At 37.6% G+C, this 24,499-nt stretch overlaps 1 protein-coding gene and 1 pseudogene across 2 annotated transcripts in view; both read right to left on the reverse strand.

The window, feature by feature from the left end:
- Positions 1–2,990: 2,990 nt before the first annotated feature.
- LOC115070175 lies at positions 2,991–3,075 on the reverse strand (annotated as a pseudogene).
- A 4,841-nt stretch (positions 3,076–7,916) lies between these two features.
- Positions 7,917–24,499, reverse strand: part of Cutc (cutC copper transporter) — a 26,027-nt gene continuing 9,444 nt past the window's right edge. Inside the window, exons 4-9 of one of the 2 annotated variants that reach the window (XM_008831938.3) lie at positions 23,070–23,279; positions 22,417–22,452; positions 19,326–19,459; positions 14,581–14,608; positions 9,352–9,457; positions 7,917–8,410 (exon numbers count right to left, since the gene is read on the reverse strand). In XM_008831938.3, coding sequence (XP_008830160.1) covers positions 8,296–8,410; positions 9,352–9,457; positions 14,581–14,608; positions 19,326–19,459; positions 22,417–22,452; positions 23,070–23,279 — 629 coding nt within the window. In that variant the 3' untranslated portion in view covers positions 7,917–8,295. Of the gene's footprint in view, positions 8,411–9,351; positions 9,458–14,580; positions 14,609–19,325; positions 19,460–22,416; positions 22,453–23,069; positions 23,297–24,499 lie in introns of both variants that reach the window. The other variant, XM_029563017.1, reaches the window with a different exon arrangement.

Raw genomic sequence — 24,499 nt, forward strand, 5'->3', positions numbered from 1 at the left:
TAGCTCTTACTTGTTTGGAGACATGTTTGAAAGATTTTCAATTAGTAATTTGAAAAAGGAGTTTGAACTAAAAAAGGCACATATTTAAATGATACCTTAAAATCAAAATTTCAATTTTTAAATCTTTTACTATAGAGGTTACATGTGTAGAGTAGCAAGTACAGTGTGGGCATGTGAACTCTGGCTAAAAAACATGCTGTTCTCAAGATCATCACTTTTGATAATCACTTTTGATAGGAGAGATAGCTGTGTCATATTTTTCAAGATTCTGTTTCTCTGTAGCCTCTAAAGAAGGAAAAGGACTATCAATTCAGTATGTGAGTGGATGCTTGAGAATGACCTGCAAGATAAGCAAATATGATCACTTTTAAAAAGGTGTCCTTTCTTCAGAGAAACAATAACTGACTTCTAAGCAATTTCAAGGTATAAAGTGCATTCTCTAAGAAGCTAATTTAAACCCAGAGTGGCTTAAACAAACCCTAAGGAACTTTTGAGGCCTTTGACCTCAAACCAGGAGATTTATTAGTAAGGTTGTTTTTCAAAGATAGGATTATCTTTTGCAAATGATTGACATACTATACAGCTTTAGTTTTTCTCAACCCTTAGCAACTGTTGGACTGGAAGATGACTCATTCTCTAGTTAGTTTAGCACCCCTGAAAGATTATGGCCAAATTAAAGTGGCTTAAATGAAGATTTCATTGGTTTAAATAGCCAAAACCCTGAGGAAGTACAGATCTCAGAATTAATTTACCATAGTGACTCTGGTTCATATCTTCACCTTTGATTTTGTGGGGGATTTTTTGGTGGCAGCTTTATTTTTTTCTCAACTTTCAAAATATATTTATTAGCTGGGCAGGGTGGTACACACCTTTAATCCCAGCATACTAGAGGCAGAGGCAGATGGATCTCTGTGAGATCGAGGTCAACCTGGTTTACATAGCAAGGTCCAGGGCAGCTGGGGCTACAACAGAGACCCTGTCTTTAAAAGACACACACACACACACACACACACACACACACACACACACAAATTAACTCTTAATGAACAGTGAAACATATAATTAAAAACACTCTTTCACATCATATTTTCATCAGAAATAGTCTATAGGAGCCTGTGTCTGTTGAGGCCTTTAATTGAGTACACTTACTTTCCTTCCAAGCACAAGCCATCTGATTTCTTCCGTTTTCAGTTTTTCTTCTATACAACAAAAAGGGGAAATACAAGAGTTTTTCTGTCCTCCCCTTCGAAAGTTAAACTATATCCAAAAGTAAAAGTCAGAAAATGTTTGTAATCAGTTTAAAAGGTTTAACAGCTTGAAGGAATAGTTGGTGTTCAGTATATATCACACGTCTAGTTAAAAAGAGCTTTTTTTTTTCCATATTGAAGTCCATGAATGCAAATTAAAAAATACTATCAGTCAGTTCACTAACATGTTTCTTGAATAGATGGGAAGATTCCTATCTAGATATAGATGGTAGATATTAAAAGAGAGAAAGTGTCATTTCCAGAAGGGCTTCCACAAGTAGAAGCAAACTCCTAGCGTCTCAAATGGCATAAGTTCCTCAATCAGTTCCTCAGGGGGGTAAAGTTGAGGTTACCCTTAATGAGGCCCATCCCTGTGCTATGGCAGAGGACAGCATTCCCTAGTAGAGATTTCCATGGAAAGGACTGGGAAAGTATTGTTCTAGTATGGACACAGAATAATATAGGAAACAACTCTTGCTATTTACTTCCTATTGAAAAAGGATTTGAAGTGGCTTGAAAAAATACATAAAATAATAAAAATGAAAAAAGGTACACAATAAACTTTTTTTCCCCGAGGGGGGAAAAAAACCTTTATTCTAACCTTTTTTTGTAAAAGGTATCCATTGATTTTCATACACAATAACCCTATTTTTTTTTCCCCCAGAGGAAAAAACTTTATTCTAACCTTTTTCTTTGTAAAAGATATCTATTGATTTCCATACACAATAAACCTTTTTTTTTTCTGAAAAAAAATGAAAAAAGGATAGATGAGATTAAACAAAGGACAAGCCAATTGTGTAAAATCCACTCTATATGCTCTCCACACACATGCTGCAAATGTGATTGAGTTTCTCTTCGGTCAATGCCTCCAGAGTGCTGGGACTAAAGGCATATGCCACCATGCCCAGCTCAAAAAATATTAAGATCAGGCACAATGCTCTGTTTAATGAGACAGCAGGGCTATTTAGGAAAAATGGTCAAGTCCCCACAGGGTTTTACTGTGGGTAAAAGCAGAAGCTAGGTCCTCACAGCAGGCAGCAATTAGCTCACAGGCCTTCAAGCCAAGATTTTCTGAGTGGCAGTTGGGAGGTTTCACAGCTTCACATGACAGCTTTACATCAGTGTCCTCTAGTTATTTTCTGAAATCAGTAGATGTCTCAGATTCCTAATGTTGTTAAGGACTGTAGCGAGGTCTTGACAGCCATGGGGTGATAATGACAGTCTGCCAATCATGGGTATCACTAGGGTATATGGGCAGCCCTATGAGTATGGCTCTACTGGCAAGGTTCCACTGGGTTGTGTGGGTGGCCAGGACAGTGCAGCTCCACCAACTTGGCTTCCCAGTTATTTTCTTTATTACTTGCCACATCCTGGGTTCTGTATTTTGAGATCAATATAAAAGCATCAAGATTCCTAATAAAACGAAGAAGCCCAGAACCATGTTTTACATCCTTGTGCCATTGCAACTCTATTGCTCCACCATTGTTCCAGCTACACCACCATCTTGGCTCCCCAGTTATTTTGTTACTTGCCACAGTTCTGGGTTCAGAATTTTGAGATCAATACAGAAGCATCTATAGTCAGGAAAATATTAATCTTGTATGATAAGGTTCCTCAGATGGTTCATTGCACACATTCAGTCTCCTAAGAGTTGGCATGCCACAGGTCCTGAGGCCAGCAACCCAGGCACCTCATTCCTAAAGTCATCTTTTCTCTCAACACCATCACTTTGGGCTGTTGTGTTATATTCTTTCTTGTATGTATCAAAACTCATACTGCACAATGAGTTCTGGGTTGCAAAAGAGGAATTATTTTATTTTTTAAAAAATATTTTATTATTTTTATGTGTACAAGTGTATTGTCTGCATGTATGTGAGTGCACCCATGTCGTGCAATGCCATGGAGGTCAAAAGAGGGCTTCAGATTCCCCTGGATGGTGGGTGCTGGGAATCGAACCCGCGTCTTCTGCAAGAGCAGTCAGTGCTCTTAACTGCTGAGCCATCTCTCCAGCCCTGAGGATTTATTTTTTTATCTGTCTTTCATGCCTCTGTCCACCAGTTGAACACACATACAAAGTGCTTACTAAAGAAGAATTTTTAAAAGCTAATAACTTAACCCCATTAATCTAAAGACTTTACTAAAACTGGAGCTCAAGAGTACAAGAGGAAAACAAGGTCTTTCTGATTTGAAAGCTCTCAACAGACTAAATGCTAAATTCAATGAATTAGAGATCTCAGGTACCAAGAGAACCAAAATAAGAAATTTGTTGCTATCAAATAAATCATTATCAGATTTTTTTTTTTTTTTTTTAAAGACAGGGTCTCCCTGTAGCCCCATCTGTCGTGGAACTCAATCTGTAGACCTGGCTGGCCTTGAACTCACAGAGATCCGCCTGCCTCTGCCTTCCAAGTGCTGGGATTAAAGGCATGCGCCGCCATGCACACATACTATGGGGAAGATACAAATATGAGCTCCCTGAGTAAGTAGATAGTGTCACAGTGACAGACAACCCCAGGTTAAATATAATGGGATGGGTGTGGTGGTACACACCTTCCAGCAGCACTCAGGAGGCAGAGGCAGGCAACTTCTGTGAGATTTGAGGCTATCCTGGTCTACAAAGAGAGTTCCAGGCCAGCTGAGGCTACAGGGAGACCCTATCTCAAAACACAAAACCATGCATACACATACATACAATCTCAAAACACAAAACCATACATATACACACACATACACACACACACACACAATCTCAAAACACAAAACCATACATACACATACACACACACACAATCTCAAAACACAAAACCATACACACACACACACACACACACTATCTCAAAACACGAAACCATGCATACACATACACACACATGTGTATTATGGTAACCGAAATGCATTGCAATTGTTTCAAGATATTCCAACCTACCACTTTGTACTGTTAATACAGATTAAAAATACTGTGCTCCACAGAAGCTGGGACAGAGGGGGGGTCTGGGGGTGGGGAAGAGATAGAGAAAGAGAGAAGCAAATATGGCAAATCATGAACTTCTATGTATCAAAATGCTCATGAGGGATTAGAGAGATGGCACCGCAGTTAAGAGCACTGGGTGCTCTTGCAGAGGACCCAGGTTAGATTCCCAGCACCTACATGGTGGCTAACAATCATTCCTAACTCCAGTCCAGGGATCTGACACCCTCTTCTGATCTCCTCAGGCACTGTGTGGCACAGGTGCATTTACATACATGCAGGTAATACACTCATACACATAGAATAAAAATATTTTTTTAAATATTCATAAAAAGTAGGAAGATTATTTAAAGTTTTGAATGTTTTTTCTTTCACTAAATGCATTTCTGAGCTTCTGATATATTAATGAAAATACACATCACTATACATGGAGCTATTTTTAAAAAACAGCTTTTGAGACAGGCATGGTGGCACATGCGTTTAATCCCAGCATTAGGGTGGCAAAGGCAGGTGGATCCTGGTGAGATTGAGGCCAGCCTGGTCTCCATAGCTAGTTCCAGGCCAGCCGGGGTTACAAGGAGCTCCTGTCTCAGGAAAAAGAAAAAAAAAAAAAATGTTGGACTAATTTACTATTAAACAGAAATACTTGGAGTGAGTTCAAAGATCAGTCTAAGTTGTGAGAGTTGGCTCAGTGACCAAAAAAAAGTACTTGAGGTACTATTCTGTGTGGGCAAGGGAAAGCTCAAACTTCAAGGACAAAATCTGGCCCAGAAAGTGACATCATGTTACTACTTGTTAACAGAAGTTTAAAAAGCACAAAGAATAACACATAACTGTCCCCAAAATACAGCTAATTTAAGCTATCATTTAGTAGTATTGTTGGGGTGTGTAAATGTGTAGCATTCAAGTAGAAACTCAAGTAAATTAAAAAGTCATAACTGACTGCTTCCCTTTCATTAAGTTATTGCATAAAGGCATAAAAAAATTAGTGATAAAAAAAGATGAAGCAAGACTGCTCTTACTAACTTGTCAATTATAAGTGTATGATGGCCAAAGCATGTGTTAAATTAAGACTGAAAAGACTTTGCAAATGAGGAAAGTAAACTATAGAAAGGTCACTTATCAGTCAGTCCTGGTAGGGGACAGGTGGTATGGTGGTTTGAATGAAAATGTCCCCCATAGGCTCCAAGTATTTGGACACTTTGTCCTCAGTTGGTGGCACTGTTTTAGGAGGTTTTAGGAGTGTGGCTTTGCTGGAGGAAGTGTATCACTGGGGATGGGCTTAGAGAGTTCTTAAGCCTTGCCTGATTTCCAGTGGCTCTCTGCTTCCTGTGCCTGCTTTAAGATGTGAGTACTTCACTTTCTGCTCCTGCCCTGGCTACCACATCATACCTCCCTGCCATGATGGAATCTATTCCCTCTGGAACTTGGAAACATAAGCTCAAATAAACTCTTCTTTCTGTAAGTTCCCTGGTCACGGTGTTTTATCACAGCAATAGAAAAGCAACTAAGACAGATGGTATATTCTAACAAGTAAATTTCAACAATTTAATAAAGGAACTATGCAATAAGGTATGGGTGTACTTTAAGAAAACCAACAAAACATTGGAGAAGTTGACTCAAGGGTTAAGAGCACTTGCTCTTCTTCCAAAGAACCTAGGTTCAATTCCCAACACCCACAGGGTGGCTCAGTTCCCCTCCTCCAGCTTTCACAGGTATTACACACATACCAGTATACATACAAGCAATCCAAACACTTGTACATATATAAATAAATCTTAAAAAAAAAAAGGGGGGGCCAGGCATGGTGGTGCATGCCCTTAATCCCAACACTTGGGAGGGAGAGGCAGGTGGATTTTTGTGAATTCAAGGCCAGTCTGGTCTACATAGTGAGTTCTACACCAGTTGGAGCTACAGGGAGACCCTGTCTGTATGAATAGGGACAACTGATAGGTATGATCTCTAAAGGTGCAGCCAGATCACAGCCATAGGAAGGGAACCTCACACCACCTTCCCATCTGCTGCTGATACTACTGATCACGCCCCATCAGAAAAGGCAAGGGAACCATTGATACAGTTCATATAGGTTGGTCTCCCAGAACACAGGGCAAAGGTAGAGAACAGACCTAGAATGGAAAAGAGAAGATAGTAAGCAGTTACTAAAGTCAATGACGACAGTCAGGATCAGAAATTCGGTTCTGATTCTGAATTCAGTGCTCTTTTCCTACTAGACAAAATAATTGATAACGTGAGTATACAATTTGGTAGATGTGATGGGAGATGTGAAACTAACAAGAGCTGGTTCCCTAATCCTCAAAACACTAATAATATTGTGAAAAGAAACTTACAGAATTATAGGAAAAATATTTTAAAATAAGACTAAAACAAAGAAAAATCACTGTAAAGATTATCTTATGCCTTAAAAAAATATTCATATAGTGGAGGGCACAAAGTAAATTCTGACTTCAACACTCTGCTTGGCTTCCAGGCAAGAATTTTTAAACTATCAAAGACTGATATTAGAAAGCTAACATGAGAGAAAAGAGTAGCAGTTAATGATTACTTCTTATGTATCCAGTGCTTTATCTTTTAGCTAGGAATTATAGTTATTATTACTGATTTAGGAATGACATTAGGGGTTCAAGAAGTTAACCTCCTGGTTAAACTATGCAGTAAGGTCTGATTTGCCCAGAAGTATTGTTCTTTGTACAACATCCACATACCAAAAGCACCTTAAGGATGACGACTTGGAACCTACTGTGCAAGTCTAGTAAACAATCTGAATTTGTTATTGAACCTCAAGTAATTCATATCATCTCTCAAATTCCTTGTTTCAAAGAGATGACAGGGCATGCTCTTGTCTCCAGAGGATTGTACAAGCATAGATCAGACCAAAATACTAAATTGGTTTTTTTTGGTCTTTTTGAGACAGGGTCTCCGTTTAGTCCCAGCTGACCTGGAACTCACTATGTAGATCAGGCTGGCCTTGAACTCACAAGAGATCCACCTGCTTCTGAGTGCTAGGAGTGCTGCGATTAAAGGCGTGCACCACCATGCCTGGCCCCAGATGACTTTCATTGTCAAATTACCACTGCTAGATGTACCTTCTTTCTGAGCTGTGATATGCCTATTTTTTTTCCTTCTTTCCTTCCCTCCCTCCCTCCCTTCCTTTTTTTTTTTTTTTTCCCAAGACAGGGTCTCCTTTTGTAGCTCCAGCTGGCCTGGACCAGACTGACCTCAGTCTCACAGAGAACCACCTACCTCTGCCTCCTGAGTGCTGGGATTAAAGGCATGTGCCACCATGTCCAGCTTAGCTGTGGCCATCACTACGTCACCCAGCACCCAGAAGCCTGTTCAGCCGTCCTTTGATACCCTTCACAGGGATGATATACAGATTTTTGGCTATTATGTTGTCAACACCACTTTTCATGGCTGCTTCTAAAGACCCACAGAAATCTAGAATTTCACATTGGAGGACACACCACGTGTTCACTTCAACATCTTGGATGTCAGAATGCAAGAGAAAGAAAAAGGGCCCAAAGAGTCTGGGAAAGCTTATGCTATACCAATTCACTATAACCTCTGCATCCTGCCCAAAGCAACATATTCAGTGAGTACATAAGAGACTAAAAGAAGAACAAAAAACAATCTCTTTCAAGGTGGGCTACAGACTATATTCAGTAAAAGGACAAGACACTTAACACAATAGAATAAGAATTTTTATTTTACAAATGAAAAGGCAAAAAACCTGGTACTGAATCTAACCTGAAGTCATACTCTGATTTCATACCTTGCAGTTGAACTTTCCCAGTTCATCAGTTAGTTCCACTGAAAACTGACTAAGCCTTTCTCTGTGGAGGAAGCACAGACCAAATTTAACCATGATGACAGCAATGACTACTAAAGGAAGTGACTGCATTGCTGTTTCAATTTCTTTTTCTTCTTAGAAACACACTCCATGGCCATGTAGAACTTAGAGACTGACTGTCCTGGCCAGAGAAGGTTAAGGCTGTGTTGCAGAGAAATGTAGGTTCTACTTCTACCTTCATACTGTGAAATCCAAGTCTCTGAGAGGTTTAACTAAACCAGGACATCCTTTGCAATAGCATTCAAAGTCCTTACTTTTGTCACATCTGTTACCTTTATAGAGTATTCTGAATGAGCAAGTGAGGCTCCCATTGCAACAGAGGAATTTCTGCAATAGAAATAATAAACAGATAATCACACCAGTTGTTAAATGAGCACTGGTCCTTCACTTTATAGACTAGTTAATGATGGTTCAGGAATAAGGTCAAGGATCCTGGACTACCATATTCCACAATTTCATTAATTTAAATACTTGAAACATCTAGTAACTTAATCTGTCAGATAGAAAATTTGACTTTTTAATCTGGAAAAACAAAGTTTAAGGTTCTTCTGTTTTTTTACAATGCATTTTTTTCCCAACTAGTAAATGGAAAGATTCAACTATTAAATTACAGGAATCCTCTCGAATACTGAAAAAAACTCTACACACATAATAGTTGAAATTTCTTAATGGTGATAGAATTTCAAAATCGCTGGAAGTAGAGAGCAAAGGTGAAGGAAGACTATTCACAGCAGACAAGACAAAAATGGCTATGAGTCTTCCTTATACCAATTATTAACTTTGTAAAAGGAAGGCACAGCAGAATGGGCACATGAGTATCCGACTCATTTGATGTTTTACTGATGAATTCGTTTATTATTAACTGCTTAGTTCAGTAATCCTTAGTTAAGCAATCATTCCCTCTGAATTAACAATCTCTCTCTCTCTCTCTCTCTCTCTCTCTCTCTCTCTCTCTCTCTCTCATTTAGATGTGGAGATTCTGGAACTTCACATAAAATATCCACAAACTAGGTTTAACCATGACAGTCGTGATGGCCTGCAAGACTAAGTAAAGACTATGTAAAGATTCACCTACATTCTGAAGAGCATGCCTATTTAAAGGCAGAACAAGAATCACTTTAGGAATATTTTCCAACAGCAAAGACATTTACCATACTACTAATCACAACATTCCATTATTTAATAATGATATTAACTAAGGTTGTCTTATTTGTACAACAAAAATTAATTTCATCCTTTCTTATATAAGTCAAATAGTGCATTTTTACCGAAACTTCATTCCTGAGTCTCTAGAAGACCGAGCAGAACAGTGGAATTCTGTAGCACCTGAACCCTCAAGGATCCTTTGCAGATTTTTGTCTGTTATACCACCTCCTGTTAAAAAGAAAAAGCAATACATTAAGTGGAACAGAATATTGGATAAAGTTCAAATAAGGATAACTCCTTATTTTACTTGAAATCTATCATTCCACACTCCCTCACTGCTTTCCCCTCAATTTAAGCAAAATCAAATTAGAATGAAAGATAAAGATAGGTTTGAGGAAAAAGCTACAGAAGCACTCCAGAAATTTACCTGAAAGAGAAAGCCTATAATGTTTTTCTGTGTCCCAGAATTTTCAGAACATACAGACTTTACTGGAAATGAAACTAAGCAAACTACTTACAGTTTACTCATCAAAATATTAATTTTTGTTTCACTTCACAGAAGAATCTAATTTTATTTCATTAAAGCAACACAACCAAGCTAGGCGTGGCTGTGTTCGCCTTTAGTCCCTGCAGAGGCAGGCAGATCTCCGTGAGTTCAAGGCCAGCCTGGTCTACACAGTGATTTCCAGGACAGCTGGGGCTACAGGGAAACGCTGTCTCAAAAAGACAAAAGAAAATAAAAAATCAACACAACCAAGTACTATATGATGACATTCATTTGAACAATTTTTTGTTGTTGTTGCTGAACAATTTTTAACATATTTATGTCATATTTTAAACTGATACCAGTAATTATAAATATGAAATTCTTCATCTTCATGTTCTTAACTCCTGATATAGAAGACATATTCAATAAACATTTTAAGATGGTATTAGTTATACACTTTGTACTTCAAAACAGGTTTTTAATAAACTCAGACTCATTAGTTGTTTTTAGCTGAACCCTTAAAAAGTGGAAAGAACAAGTTAGGTGTGGTGATGTATTCCTATATTTCCGCACTTGAGGCTAAGGTGAGATGATCTCAAGTTTGACCTCTATATAACAAGACTGTCTTACACACACACACACACACACACACACAAATTGAAAAACATGGGCTGAAAAATCAGATTTAGATTAGAATTCTGGGTTTCAGTACTGTAACTCTAAACAGCAGTATGATCTTACAGAATTTTAAAAATTTCTATTGATTCTTTTGAAAATTTCATATACTGTATTTTGATCATATTCAGACCCATCTCACCTCCTTACTATGCCCACCCCTGACTTCATGTCCTCTATTATTATTTTTTCTTTTTTTAAAGGCCGATTGAGTCTAATTCGTGTTCTCCAAATGTTCTTGGGTATGGGTCCATTCATTGAAGCCTGGTCAACCTATATCACACCCTTAAAGAAAACTGACTTTCCCTCTCCCAACAGCTGTCAGCTAGAGCTGGGGCCTCTTGCCTACCTCACCCATTCATGCTGAGTTTTTTGTTTGTTTTTTGTTTTTGACTTGGGCTTGTGCACGGTGTCATAAGCACTGTGGGTTCATATGTGCAATTGCCCTGCTATGTTCAGACAATACAGTTTCCTTGTATTCATCTACTACCTCTAGTTCTTTCAATCTTTCCAACCCTTCTTCCACAATGATCCCTGAGCCTTGGCAGGAGAGGATTACAGAAATTATTTAAATCTGATTTTACTGGAAATATTTTGAGCTTTCTCCATTTAGTGTAATACTGACTTCAAGTTTGTCTTATATAGCCTTTATTATGTTGAAATATGTTCATGCTAACCCCAATTTCTTCAGAACTTTTACCATGTAGGAATGGATTTTGTCAAGTCTTTTTTTGCAAGTGTTGAGTCTGATTATATGATGCATTACATTTATTGATTTGCATATATTAAAAGCATCTTGGCACCTCTGGTGATGGTAAATGATCTTTCTGATGTGTTCCTGCATTTGGTTTACGAGTATTTTGTTGAAAATTTTTGCACATATGTTCATCAGAGAGATTGGTCTACAGTTTTCTTTTAGTGTTGTGTCTTGCATGCTTAAGTTGGAGTGAATGTCTACAGAGGTGAGAAACCAAGAAAGGAGCTGTGGTGTTGGGGAATTAAGGAGAGGGGGAGAGAAGAACACATATGATATGAAAGTAGAAGGAAGAAATCCTGGGGGTGAAAAAGGATGGGGGGCAAGGAAGGTAGTAAGAGAGTTAGCCAAAACTATAGATGTATGAAAAAGTTGTATGGAAACCTGCTACTTTGTTAGCTAATAATAATAATTTTTTTTAAAAGGAAGAATTTTAATGAAAGTGCCTTGTATGGGTAATTTCTGCTCTCAGAACCCATAAGTTATTAAATGAAAATCCCAGCACCAGCAGTGGAATAGCTCCCTATGAGCCCTAGAAGCACCCCAAACCACAGGCTATCATCACAGCTCTTGGTACCCACCAGAACTAAATGGCAAGCTCCTATTTCTGAAGACACTAAACACTTTGGCTGCTGGACATAGAGAAATTAAGCTGAATTTGAGATGGAAGCTTCCTCCCATGCTGGCTAGCTTTCATAGTGCCAGGAGATACTAGGTGAACTACTGTAAGAAAAAAGCCATCAATGGTCTTAGCCTTCCAGGCAAGATGTGCTTACGGGTTCAACAGTGTCATGACTATTATGGAGGTAACCTACTCTTTCTGATTGGATTTGAGACCTGCCCCACTGGAGGGAAATTATGACTAGCACTGTAAACCTGGGGGATGGAGAGATGCCTCAGGGGTTAAGAACACTGACTGTTCTTGCAGAAAACCCGGGTTCGAATCCCAGCACCCACATGGCAGCTAACAACTGTCCGTAACTCCAGTTCCAGGGGATCCAACAGCCTCTTCTGTCCTCCGTGGGCACTGCACAACATGCGTGCACTTACATACCTACAGGCAATACACACATACACATAAAATAAAAATAAATAAATAAATAAAAATTTTAAAAGCCTGTGCTATAGACGTCACACACACAAGGGGGGAAATCTATCAGTGATGGTTTGCTAAATGGACATGTTATCAAACTGTCTTCTAAACACTTCTACCCATAGATTAGTGATGCTTTTAGCTTTGGTCAGAGGCACTTCTTTTTGTAGTGGGTTAGCAGTAAATGCAGACTCAAAACAGGTCAAAGTGATAATAATAAGTAAGCTAGATGCTCAGTCCTAAATGGGACATTTATATCACCCCCTCCACAGCTCAGGGAACACTGCAGAAAAGGGAACAGAAAGAAAGAACCAGAGGAAGAGGAAGAGTGCAGTGAAACACTGTCTTCTAAATAGAATATGGCTGTTGGACTCATGAATTCACAGCAGCTGTGGTTACCTGCACAAAACCAGCATGAGACTTGGTCTGTTAACAATCACTTATAGATGGGGGAGTGATTTATGAGGCTCCATACCTCCCTGAGGAGCTATAGGCAATTAATAGTCACTGGGGGGGAGGGAGAGTCATTCCTCAGTGACATAGCACTGATGAGTTGCTCTTGTTCAAGTAAATAACCTTTTACCCTTGCATATGCAAGCAACCCTAATTAAATGCAGTAAGTTAAAAAAATAAAGACATGAAAGTAGAGGAACTTCTTGGGAAGAAGAGGGGAATAAAAGAGGAATAAGAGGGAGAAATGGGGGTTGAATATGATCAAAGAACTTTATGTTTTTTAATATTTTTATCTATTATTTTTTATTTTATGTGTATGTGTGTATTGCCTGCATGTAAGTACATCCATGTTGTACAATGCCCATGGAGGACAGAAGAGGGCATCAGATCCTCTGGAATTGGAGTTATGGACAGTTAGCTGCCATGTGGGTATTAGAATTCAAACCTGGGTCTTCTCTAAGAGCAGCCAGTGTTCTTAACTGTTGAGCCATCTCTCCCATGCAGAAAAAAACTTTTTTAATGTTAGCAAGCAGTAGAAATAGCATCTCTGTTTGGTTCCTAATTTTCATAAGAATGTCTCTGGTTTTATTTCCATTAAGGAAGATAATAATTTTATAGTCACAAAACTGTACTTATATTACATTAAAGCATATTGGTTTTTTTAAGAAAGATATTAAGATAACAACCAAATGCAACATTTACTCCTTGATTGAATCCTAGTATTTACTATCAACTATGAAAAGTATTTTGGGGACAAGTAGAGAAATTAAATAGGTATTAAATTAAATTTTGTACAACAAAAATTAATTTCATCCTTTCTTATATAAGTCAAATAGTGCATTTTTACCGAAACTGGTAAATAGTGCATTTTTACCGAAACTGGTGTTTACTTTGATAGACACGCTAATTGTATAGTGGTTATAGTAAAAAACTTATTCTTTTAGAAATACAAAAAGACAAAATGTAAGGTACTTATAGCTTAACTTTAAAATATCTTTGAATTTTTTAAAAAGATGAGACAAATGTGTCAAAATATGAGCTCCTGACTACTCATTATGCTATTTTGTAATATTTCATGTTTGAGAATATAATAGAAAAATTCCAATTGCTTTTACATTTGTCTCACTCTGATTCTAGGCTGCTTCATCCAATTTAAAAACTACCTTAACTGTTAATTTCTTCTTTAAAAAAATATTTTATTATTTTTATATTATGTGTATGAGTGTATTGCCTGCATGTGTATACGTACACTCATATCGTGAAATGCCTGAGGAAGTTAGAAGAGGGTGTCTGATCCCCTGCAACTGGCGTTATGGACAGTTGTTAGCTGCCATGTGGGTGCTAGGAATCAAACCCAGGTCCTCAGCAAAAGTAGCCAGTGCTCTTAACTGTTGAGCCATCTCTCCAGCCCCTTATCTATTCATTTCTAATGAACTACTGTGTACTTAATTGCTCACATGTATATCACCAGGAGCAAATACTGAAATTATTCTGGTTTCAACAAATAATATAGTGATCAGAGATTTTCATGAGTTGACAGACTATTACACTTATTCGTGGATGTTGCCTAAACATTTGGCTTTAACACAGTACAGCAGCGTTGAACTTGCTGTGCCTCACCAGAGATGAACATCCAAATTCATAATATTCTACACATTGGGAAAGCAAACATGGAGAAACTCTTCTTTATTTGGTCTTCTCTGAGCTAACTTCTGCTAGAATGCTCTCCTTTTAAATTCCAGCACAGATCTCCTGGTCTTAAATATTTAACTCAAACTATATATTCTTGTCTTTGAGTACCATGTTCTAACACTTTCTCCTTTGTTTTCTTAATTGCTCTTCCTCCACTATATTTCAGTGTTATGCTTAAAAAGCAGAGAGATAAATACCTGGCATTACCACAATCCTGCCTTTTGCCTGAAAAAAGGAAAAAGAAAAAGTAAATTTTAGTAGCTTTCTTTTAATTGGGATAAGATTATTATATTTTTTAAATTACTGCTAATGTTTAATTTATCAATATCCTCTCCCCCATCTCAGGAAAGGGTTCTGGGCAAGTATGATGTCCAGCCTTGTAATTTTCTATCTAGAAAGATTTTTATTGTATTGTTTTAAAAATGTGTAGTGTTATGAACAGAGGAAACAATATAAATACTTTATAATCACACCACCTTAAGAAAAATTTTAGTGGAAAGTAACACAAATCTACATTTTTGGTATACAGTGGGATGGGTGGAAGCAGTTGAATTTAAGTAAGATTTTAGCAGAAAACATAACAAGGTTGTAAATTACTAAGGTGGAAAATTCACTCAAATCCCCTATCATCAACTAAATTCCGTAGCTTATCATACCAATTAAGCAAAACTTTAAGTTCATTTAACTGGGACTATAGGAATTAATTTAATTTCTGATAATTCTGGAAGAGAAAGATTGAAATTATTATAATTCTTATTAGCATTGTTATGTACATGAGAATGTATACACTCATGTATATAATCTTCTGTCAGTTTATACCCAAGAACTGCACATTAGAGAGAAGAAAAATGTATCCTGTTTGACATGGTGAACAGGAGAAAGCCCCTACTTTCAGAGCTTACACATTTAAGAAGATAGGTAATAGGTATAAAATTTCAGATAGCAGTAGTACAATGAAGAAAATAATAAAGATAATGAAAGAGACTAAAAGAGAAAGGAGGCTATTTCACATAATTTAGTAATTGTTAGAAAAATTAACTGGAACAAAGATGATTCATATTCTCAAATGTGTAAATGCAAAATATAAAACATTTACTATCTATTCTCCTATCATTTTGAGTTTAGAAGTGGGAGGAAATTGCATTTACTTTCATTCAAATTGAAGCTTTCTTTCAATGAAAGCTTTCCAAAACAAAGACAAACAATATTTTAAAGAGATAAATACTATTATACCTCTTGGCCTTCTATAAAAGATTACTTAGGACAGGCATGGTGGCACACACCTTTAAACCCAGCCAGTACTTAGGAGGCAGAGGCAGGTGGATCTCTGTGAGATGGGAGGCCAGCCTGGTCTCCACAGCAAGTTCCAGGCCAGCTGTGGTTACAGGGAGATCCTGTCTTAAAAAAAAAAAAAAACTTAGAATTATATTTCCCTAATATTAACAAAGTGATTTAACAATCTAAAACACTGCCAGTAATTATCTGAAAAAAGAAAACAACCCTGATCTGAATGTGAAATGGCCCCAGAGGCTTGAATGCCAGACAACTGACTTTTGGAAAATGAATGGAGTAATTCACTGATGGATTAAAAATCTGAATGGATTATGAGACTGATATGCTCCCTACTGTGCTAACAAGGTACCTAATCATTAACCCTACCCAGCTGTGAATCCTGTGAACTACAGTAAGAACTGGCCTGGCAAGATACACCCAACAGTGCAATAGTGGCATGAATACTATTGGAAGTAACCAACCACTCTTTAATTGCATTTAAGGTCAGCTACATAGGATGGAGCCCATACCTGACATTGATATCAGGCTTAGGAACTTGAGGCTAGATAGGTCACAAGACATAGGGGAGAACCTAATACTAGTTTTCTACTTATTAGTTATCATATTAAACTAACTTCTAATGACTTATTGGTATACCCACAGATTAATGCATCTCACAGCTCTCACCAGAGAAGTTTCCTTATGCAGCAGATGGTGATTAACATAGAAACCCACAACTGGCCAACATGCAGAGAATAAGAGGCTGCAGACTACTTATCCTTGAATAGGAAGCCTAAATCAAACTTCAGCTTCCCAAGGCTCAAGGATCATTAAAAAAGGGATGGAAAGATGGTAAATGCCAGACAGTAGATGATCACAAGGAAATGGAATTTTGAAGTAAGTTAATCAGTTACTCACATGAACTCACAGCAAGGGTGAAGCATACACAAGTCCCATGCAAGTTCAAACCACACAAAATCCCAGCCCAGACATGAGAAAGTAGATAAGAAACCACAAGCCAGCCTAAGGAAATTGTGGGAACAGACGGCTGCTGAGAGTGCAGAGATAGTCGCTTTCAAGGATGGGACTATTAGTAGATTAACTAGGCTCCAGTGGATAGACCCACACTGAAGGACATTTGAGGACACAAATTATAATGTGTTATAATGTGTATTATAATTATACGTGTATTATAATGTATAAATATATATATATATATAAATATAAAATAGAGTACATTAAATTGGGTAGGGGCAATAAGAAGAGATGGGGATAGGGGAAGGGATCTAAATACCAAATTATATGAAAATCACAAAAATTCAATTAAAAAAATCTGAATAGAACTGTGTGGAAGGTGAGGCCTCGGTGGAAGTAGTTCACTGGTGGTATGTCCTTGGGTGCTACATTTTTCCCTGGACCTTCTTGTTACTGCTTTCTCTGTTTCCTGTCCACCACAAAGTGAGTAGCCTCTGACATATACTCCCACTACCATGATGTTGTCAGACCTAGACTCACAAGCAATAGTCACAGACTATGGACTGAAACTTCAGAAACCAGGAGCCAAAATAAAGAATTCCTCCCTCTAAGTTATCTATATCAGGTATTTTGTCAAAACAATGAAAGTCTGACTAACACACCTTGCAACTATTTTGGGAGGTAGGTCCCATTATAATATCAATTTTGCAGATCAGGAAACTGGGCAGTAAGATGCTTAGGTAATCTGCTCAGGGACACTGTTAATAAGTGGCAAAAGGCCATCAGGATTCTAACCAAAAGTCTATGCTTTAACTAATATAGTATTAGGCAGTTACTCAAGATGTAAAAAGTTAGTATAAGAAAATATGTGGAGCCAGGCGTGGTCACACACGTCTTTAATTGCAGCAGTCTTTAATCCTAGCACTCGGGAGGCAGAGGCAGAGGCAGGAGGTTCTCTGTGAGTTCAAGTCCAGGTTGGTCTACATAGCGAGTTCCAAGACAGCTGGGGCTATAGGGAGACTTTGTCTCAAAAACAAAAAAAACACACACTCCACTCAAATAAAGAAAGAAAATATTTAATCCAACTGTTCTCATCAACTGATGACTAACATAAAAATCACACATACACACATATACAAAGAGAGGGGGGGGAGGAATAGAAATTATCTTATTCTCTACTCCTCGGTAATCTTTTAAAACTGGAAACCTGGATCACCAATTCTTAACATTCCAAACATTTTGAGCTCCCCAGTGAACCAAAGATTAAGTTAGCAAGGGTTTCAAGGTTCTAGATATCATTCTTCTCATTACCTTCAATTTCTATTCATTCTTCAGTATCTTAAATCAAATCATGCTCGTCTTATTTCCAGGTCTTTGCACATACTATTCCTTCTGCAGGAACAATTCCCCCACTTTTTCCACCCCCCGCTTTGACAGAATAACTCCCAAACATCCTCCATCCCTGCAAACCAAATTAATTCTTCTCCATTGTACCCCTATAGCACCTTTAAAAAAAAAATGACTCTACTAAAAAGGGCCTGTTGTGAGACAAATTTTAAGGGCAGTAACTACACACACATTTACATGCACACATTCCTTGGTGACCCTATGGTACAAATACTCTGCACCCAAGATATACTTGATAAATATGTGTAAAATCAATAAATTCCAGAGTAGCAAAGTCACATTAATTTAATTAATTTCATTAAGTGAAATTTCTGAACACTATTTCATAGCTATAGAAAACTGAAAATGATCAAGCTGTCAGTACAAAACTGCTCAATAATACTGTAATAAAATCAGTCATAATAAAAAAAATAACATGTACTAAGACCTACTATATGCTAAGCACGGGCTGAGACCTATATATATCTTATTTCCTTCAATCCTTAGGTAAATCCTATAATGACAGAAATAAATTTATTTCAATTTTACACACAAACAGAGGCTTACAGGTTAGTAATCTACTTAACATTACACAGTCATAAAACAAATGTCAAACCTGAGGCTCAAGCATAGAACTCTCCCATACAAAGTCTGTATTCACTAACTGAGAATGCCACTGGACTGGTCAGAAAAACACAGACATATTTCAATTACAAAGCAATCTCTGGGTCAGCAAGATGGCTCAGTGGGTAAATGCGCTTGCCAATATACCTGACAACCTGAGTGCAACCCCCAACCTACATAGTGAAAGGAGAGATCAAACTCCTACAAATTACCTTCTGACTTACACACAAACACCATGGAGCATGTACAGACATAGATGCACACAAAGTAAACAATTGTCAAAATTTTTTTTAATTTATTTCCTTCTATATTTGCAGATGGGAAAAAATGAAAAAGAATGTAAGTTTTGGAATGTACTTTCAGATGACAACTATAAATTTTACATGGGATCCCTTGAATATATATTAGCTGACAGTGAAAAGATGTGCTTTAAAACTAGTCAATACTGATGATGGCAGAGAAAAGGTAAAATTTGCCTATAATAAAATTTGTCTCTAATTTGCTCTGAATAGCCTTGGATATTTACAACACATGAAAGAAATAAAAATTTTATAAACACATCACTGACTCTTTTTTTATATAGAATAAATCACAAAGTCAGTAGAGCTTTATAAACTTGCTGAATAACAGAATGTCAGGAGTAACCACAACTATCTTAAGAAGTAAAGAAAAAATATGCTTGTACCTCATCTACAAGTTGCTTTATTAGAGGCAGACCTTCTAGCGCTGAACTGTCACATCCACTGGTCAAAACTCGTTCAAATCCCAATGTTAAGAGGGCTTCCAGAGCAGCCATTGGATCATGAACCATATCAAAGGCTGAAAAAAATGAAACTGATTTGAACTTTGGAGATATTCTCTGATGCAATGTTTCCCAAAATATAGTATATATATAATGGTATGCTAGACTTATACCGGCTTATAAGAATCTATTATGGAATATTCATAATTTTGTAAATCAGATTGGCATCATAAAGTTAGTCAAGGTAGAACATTTAAACCACAGAAATCAGAAAATGCTACAAATCAGGTTTCTTTTTTCTAAGAACCAGAGTTTGCTAGCACAGCAGTCTGCATACCACTGGTAGTATACATGATCACTTTATTAGCACACATTTCAAAAGGTGCATTTACTTAGATACAGATAAGAAGTGGCAGGTTTCAGGGCTAGAGAGATGGCTCAGCGGTAAAGAGCACTGACTGCTCTTGCAAAGTACCAAGGTTCAATTCCCAGCATCCATATGGTGGTTAACAACCATCCAAAACTCCAGTTCCAGGGGCTCTGACGCCCCCTTCTGACTTCCATGGGCATTGCATGATGTGGGTGCACTTACCTACAAGCAGGCAATACACTCATACACATAAAATAAATAAAAGTGTTTTTAAAAAAGAAGTGACAGGTTTAAAATTTTCAGTAATGATAAAAGTTTCTATTTAAGAATAGATTTTGTTTAAAGAAAATTACTAATTCTGGGTGTGGTGGCACATGCCTGTAGTCCCAGCACTCTGGAAGCAGAGGCAGGCAGATCTCTGTGAGTTCAAGGCTAGCCTGGTCTACATAGTGAGTTCCTGGTTAGCTGAGGCTACAGAAAAACCCTGTTTCAAAAAGGCCAAGAAAAGAAAATTACTACTTGTACAAGTAGCATTTAGATATGATAATGCTATAAACTTGAGGGGTAAATGACCACATTTGGAAAACTGCTCTTAGACAAACTATACTATATAAAATGAAGTCTTCTACTCACCTGTCCTAAGAGAAGCCTTGCTTCACGTTTTCATTTATTGACTAATAGCTGGTACTAAACCATTAACCTGACATATCAAGACTCATAGTGTAAGGATGGTTGTTTGAGACAGGTCTTACAATGTAGTCCTGGGTAGCCTGGAACTCACAGAGATCTGCTGGCCTCTGCCTCCTAAGTCCTGGAATTAAAGGCTTGCGCCACCACATCCAGGGAGTATGGTTGTTTTCCATAGACTACATACGTTTTCAAATCCATCCTATTAAGATTCATACTCTTTCTCAAATCAGGCACAAGGCACAGGCTTATAATCCTAGCACTCAGGAGGATGAGGCAAGAGGATTCCAAGTTCAGGTGAGGGAAGGAAATGCGGAATGAAAGGAGAGAAGTGGAGGGGAAAGAGGTCTAGGAACCTCAAAAGAGGGACAAAAGTGAGGGACGTGGCATAGGAACCTCAAAACAGAAAAACACTTCTGCTTCAGTTCTCAGCACCATTACATGATACAGGAGTTCTGATTTATGGTGGATTAGGTGTAGGGGTCCTCAGGGACAGAAAGAAAAGAAGTTTTTTCTACCCTTTAATGTATACAGGCAGCTAAATGTACTACAGAGGATTTCCCTTTTTTGTTGGCAGCATTTTCTCAACAGTGATTTAACTAACTTATTAAATTAACAAGTGGAAAAATGTGGAACCCAGAACATTGTAAAATGTCTATAAATTTCGAAAATATTTTTGTTAGACTTACTGCAGAAAAAGAATAGAAATTTGAAGTCATTTTTTAGTTTAAGAACTAAAACATATTCTATGTGACTAGTTTATTCTTTAAAATTATTTAACATGACAGGGCTGAAGGGATGACTCAGCAGTTGAGAGCACTGACTGCTCTTGAAGAGGACTAGACTTCAATTCCCAGCACCCACATGGTGGCTAACAACCATTCATTAACTCCAGTTCCAGGGGAATCCAACAACCTTTCTTACCTATGTGGGCACTGCATGACATGGGTGCACTTACATACATGTAGGCAATACACTCACACACATAAAATAAAATAATAAATATTTCAAAAATTTAGCATGATAAATTTTAAACTATTTTTCAGATAAATGTTTATTAATTTAAAATACCCTTTTTGTTTAAAAACTTTTTTGTGTGGCTAGCCTCAAGATGCTGACAGCCTAACATCTTTTAGTTATTGCCATTTCATAAGATGCACTGTTAACATCAAATCAAGAAAATAATTTTCTGGTAATGTTATACATTTCAAAAAGAAACATGGCTAACAAATACTTAACCCTAATTGCTATAATGGAGATAAATGCTGACAATTCACTCTTAGTCTACTTAAAATGAAGAAAAACATTCAACACTTTCTCAAATATATCACTGTTTTGACTAAAGCCTTCTTTCTTTTCATGGGCAATGGTAGTGACCTCTGGACACAAAAGTGACACATGTTCCTCTTCTGTGTTAGGGTTAGAAAGACAGCCAAAGCATACAAGAACTACCACTGTTACCATCTATTTCTTCTTTTCCCCTTTTTAAAAATGTCTGAGTATTCTTTAGTTTCTACCTTCTCTCCCCATGAGAAGTCACTATCTGACAAAGCTGACCTCACTGCTAGATCTAGGAATGGTTTTGTCTGGCATAAGCCAGACAGTACCTTTCATTTTGCTGGCCATTGTGATTTATCCTTTTTAGGGCTGCATACAATCTAAAGCAATCTAATCAAAATGAATCTGAATCTCAGGATTGTTACTTTGAATGGACACATGCACTTACAGGAAATGTTTACTCTTTTCTCTATGATATACTATCACTGCCTTCTTAGCAACTTTTCATAACTGAGCTTTTAAAAAGTTTTCTAGATACTGTATATCAACTCTAAATTTGTAACTTTTCCATGCTAAGATCTAAGAAACTAACTGGTATGACTTTAACACTAAAACACAGTGATCACTAGAAAGGTCGTGGCATCTGGTAGAATTAGAAAATTGATACCATTTAACAGATCTAAAACAGAAATGACTTACCTCGGTGGAAAGTGACTGGCAGAGGACGGCAAAGAGCTATAAAGAGAAAGTCATAAAACAATATGAAGAGGTTGATCACTATATAAAGAATTCTCCATGATAGGTGAAATTTTTATACTCTCTTCATCTAAGAAGATGCTGATGCAAAATAATGACAGCCTTACAAATTCAAAATTCTATCTTTCCACTAAGTTCTAACCTTTTTTATATTTAAAATATGGTTATCTACATCTTAGAGTCACAAAAAAATGACATAAACATAACTGTAAGGGAAGCAGTTCATTATTACTTGCCACTCTGAGGATCTTCAAGAAATACTGTGGCCTATTAATGTAGGTAGTTTGTGTCTATCCTCTCCACCACTCCTCCTCACTATCAACTGTAATAATTTCTGAAGTTTTTGGTGCATTGGTTAAAAAGAACCTATGTGAATTTCTCTTAAAACCTCCAAGAGCAGTACTAAAACCTGATCTATAGCAACTGAGGAGAGTTAGGAGGGCTTTGCCACATATATCCTCTGTCACAAACATCTAAAAAACTACTTTTTAAAATAGATTAGTGTAAGCGTGTGCAGGTAGGACTAAATTTTTTTCTGCAATGGGATCATATATACAATCATCAGATGCTTCTACATCTCATACATAAATTCTTACCCACAAGAGACATGCACAGCTCTTTGTCAATGTGCCCATCTTCAGTCAATGCCCCAAATACCAAACCATCAGCACCATAAAGCTTGGCAAGCCGAATGTCAGCCTTCATCACCTCAACTTCACGATCTGAATATAAAAAATCTCCTCCACGTGGCCGAATCATCACAAAAACTGGAATTTGGACACACTGTTTCACTACTTGGAGGATACCTGTAACAGCAAGCAGACTAAAATTCAAATATGAGCCAAGAGCTCTAAGAAAGTTAATAAAATATCATTGCCACATACAGTTTTTATGGATTATTTCTGAAAGAGTTTACAGAAGAAATTAGAGAAAGATGATATAAAGGGAAGCAAGCCAATGAGAAAAAAAAAAGTGTGTGTAGTAGAAGGTAATAGAAGTCAAGGGTTAAGAAGAACAATTTAGAAAGATTGAAGATACTGCCATTTAAAGTACTTGTCACTTGACACCATAAAAATTCTTGTAACTCAAAAAAAATCTTTCACTAACATGTGACATCTGAAAGTATATGAGGTACCACATTCAGTATGTCTGCCAGTATATTCCTAAGATCATTCTCCACGCCTCCCCGTCCTCCTCCTCCTCTTCTTCACCATCTTCTTTGTGTGTGTGTGTACATGTGCAAGTGCACATGAAAGTGTGCGCATGTTCACGTGGAAGCCAGAGCTCAATGTCAGGTGCCTCAATCACTCTCCACTTTTTTTGAGGGGGTGGGAGGACAGTGTCTCTTATTGAATCTAGAGCTCACTGATTAGATTAAACTGGCTGACCAGCAAGCCTCAGGGATTTTTTGGTCTTGACCTTCCCAGTGCTTAGATTATGGGCACATGCCACCATGCCCAGTCTTTTACATGGGTACTAAGAACTAAACTGAGAGCCTTATGCTTGCATAGCAAGTATTTTGCCAACAGCCATTTACCCAGTCCTGACCCTCCTTTTTTCATAAGACTTCTTTTGAGACAGGGTCTCATTATGTAACCCAGGTTGACCCAGAACTCTTGATCTTACTGTCTCAGCTTCTTTTTCTTTTTTGGTCTTTTTGAGACAGGGTCTCCCTGTAGCCCCAGCTGCCTGCAACTCAGAGATACAGCTGCCTCTGCCTCCCGAGTGCTGGGATTAAAGGCGTGCACCACCACGCCCAGCTTTGTCTCAGCTTCTTGAGTGCTAGAATTAGAGGGATATACCAGCATGCTCAGTTCTCCTTTCTAACCGATTAGAGGTCTATTCAAAATCTATCACAGAGTTAAAAGTTCCAAAGTTGATGTCCCTTTAGTGGATAAGATCTATGATATATTCTAGGGGTTTTAGAATTCTTTCAGTGAGATGATTTCAAAGGGCTGTTGAATATATAAAACTTTTAGGGGCTGGAGAAATGGCTCAGCAGTTAAGAACACTGACTGTTCTTGCA

Source organism: Nannospalax galili, unplaced genomic scaffold (assembly GCF_000622305.1).
Source record: "Nannospalax galili isolate Female #2095 unplaced genomic scaffold, S.galili_v1.0 scaffold875, whole genome shotgun sequence".
NCBI lineage: Eukaryota > Metazoa > Chordata > Mammalia > Rodentia > Spalacidae > Nannospalax > Nannospalax galili.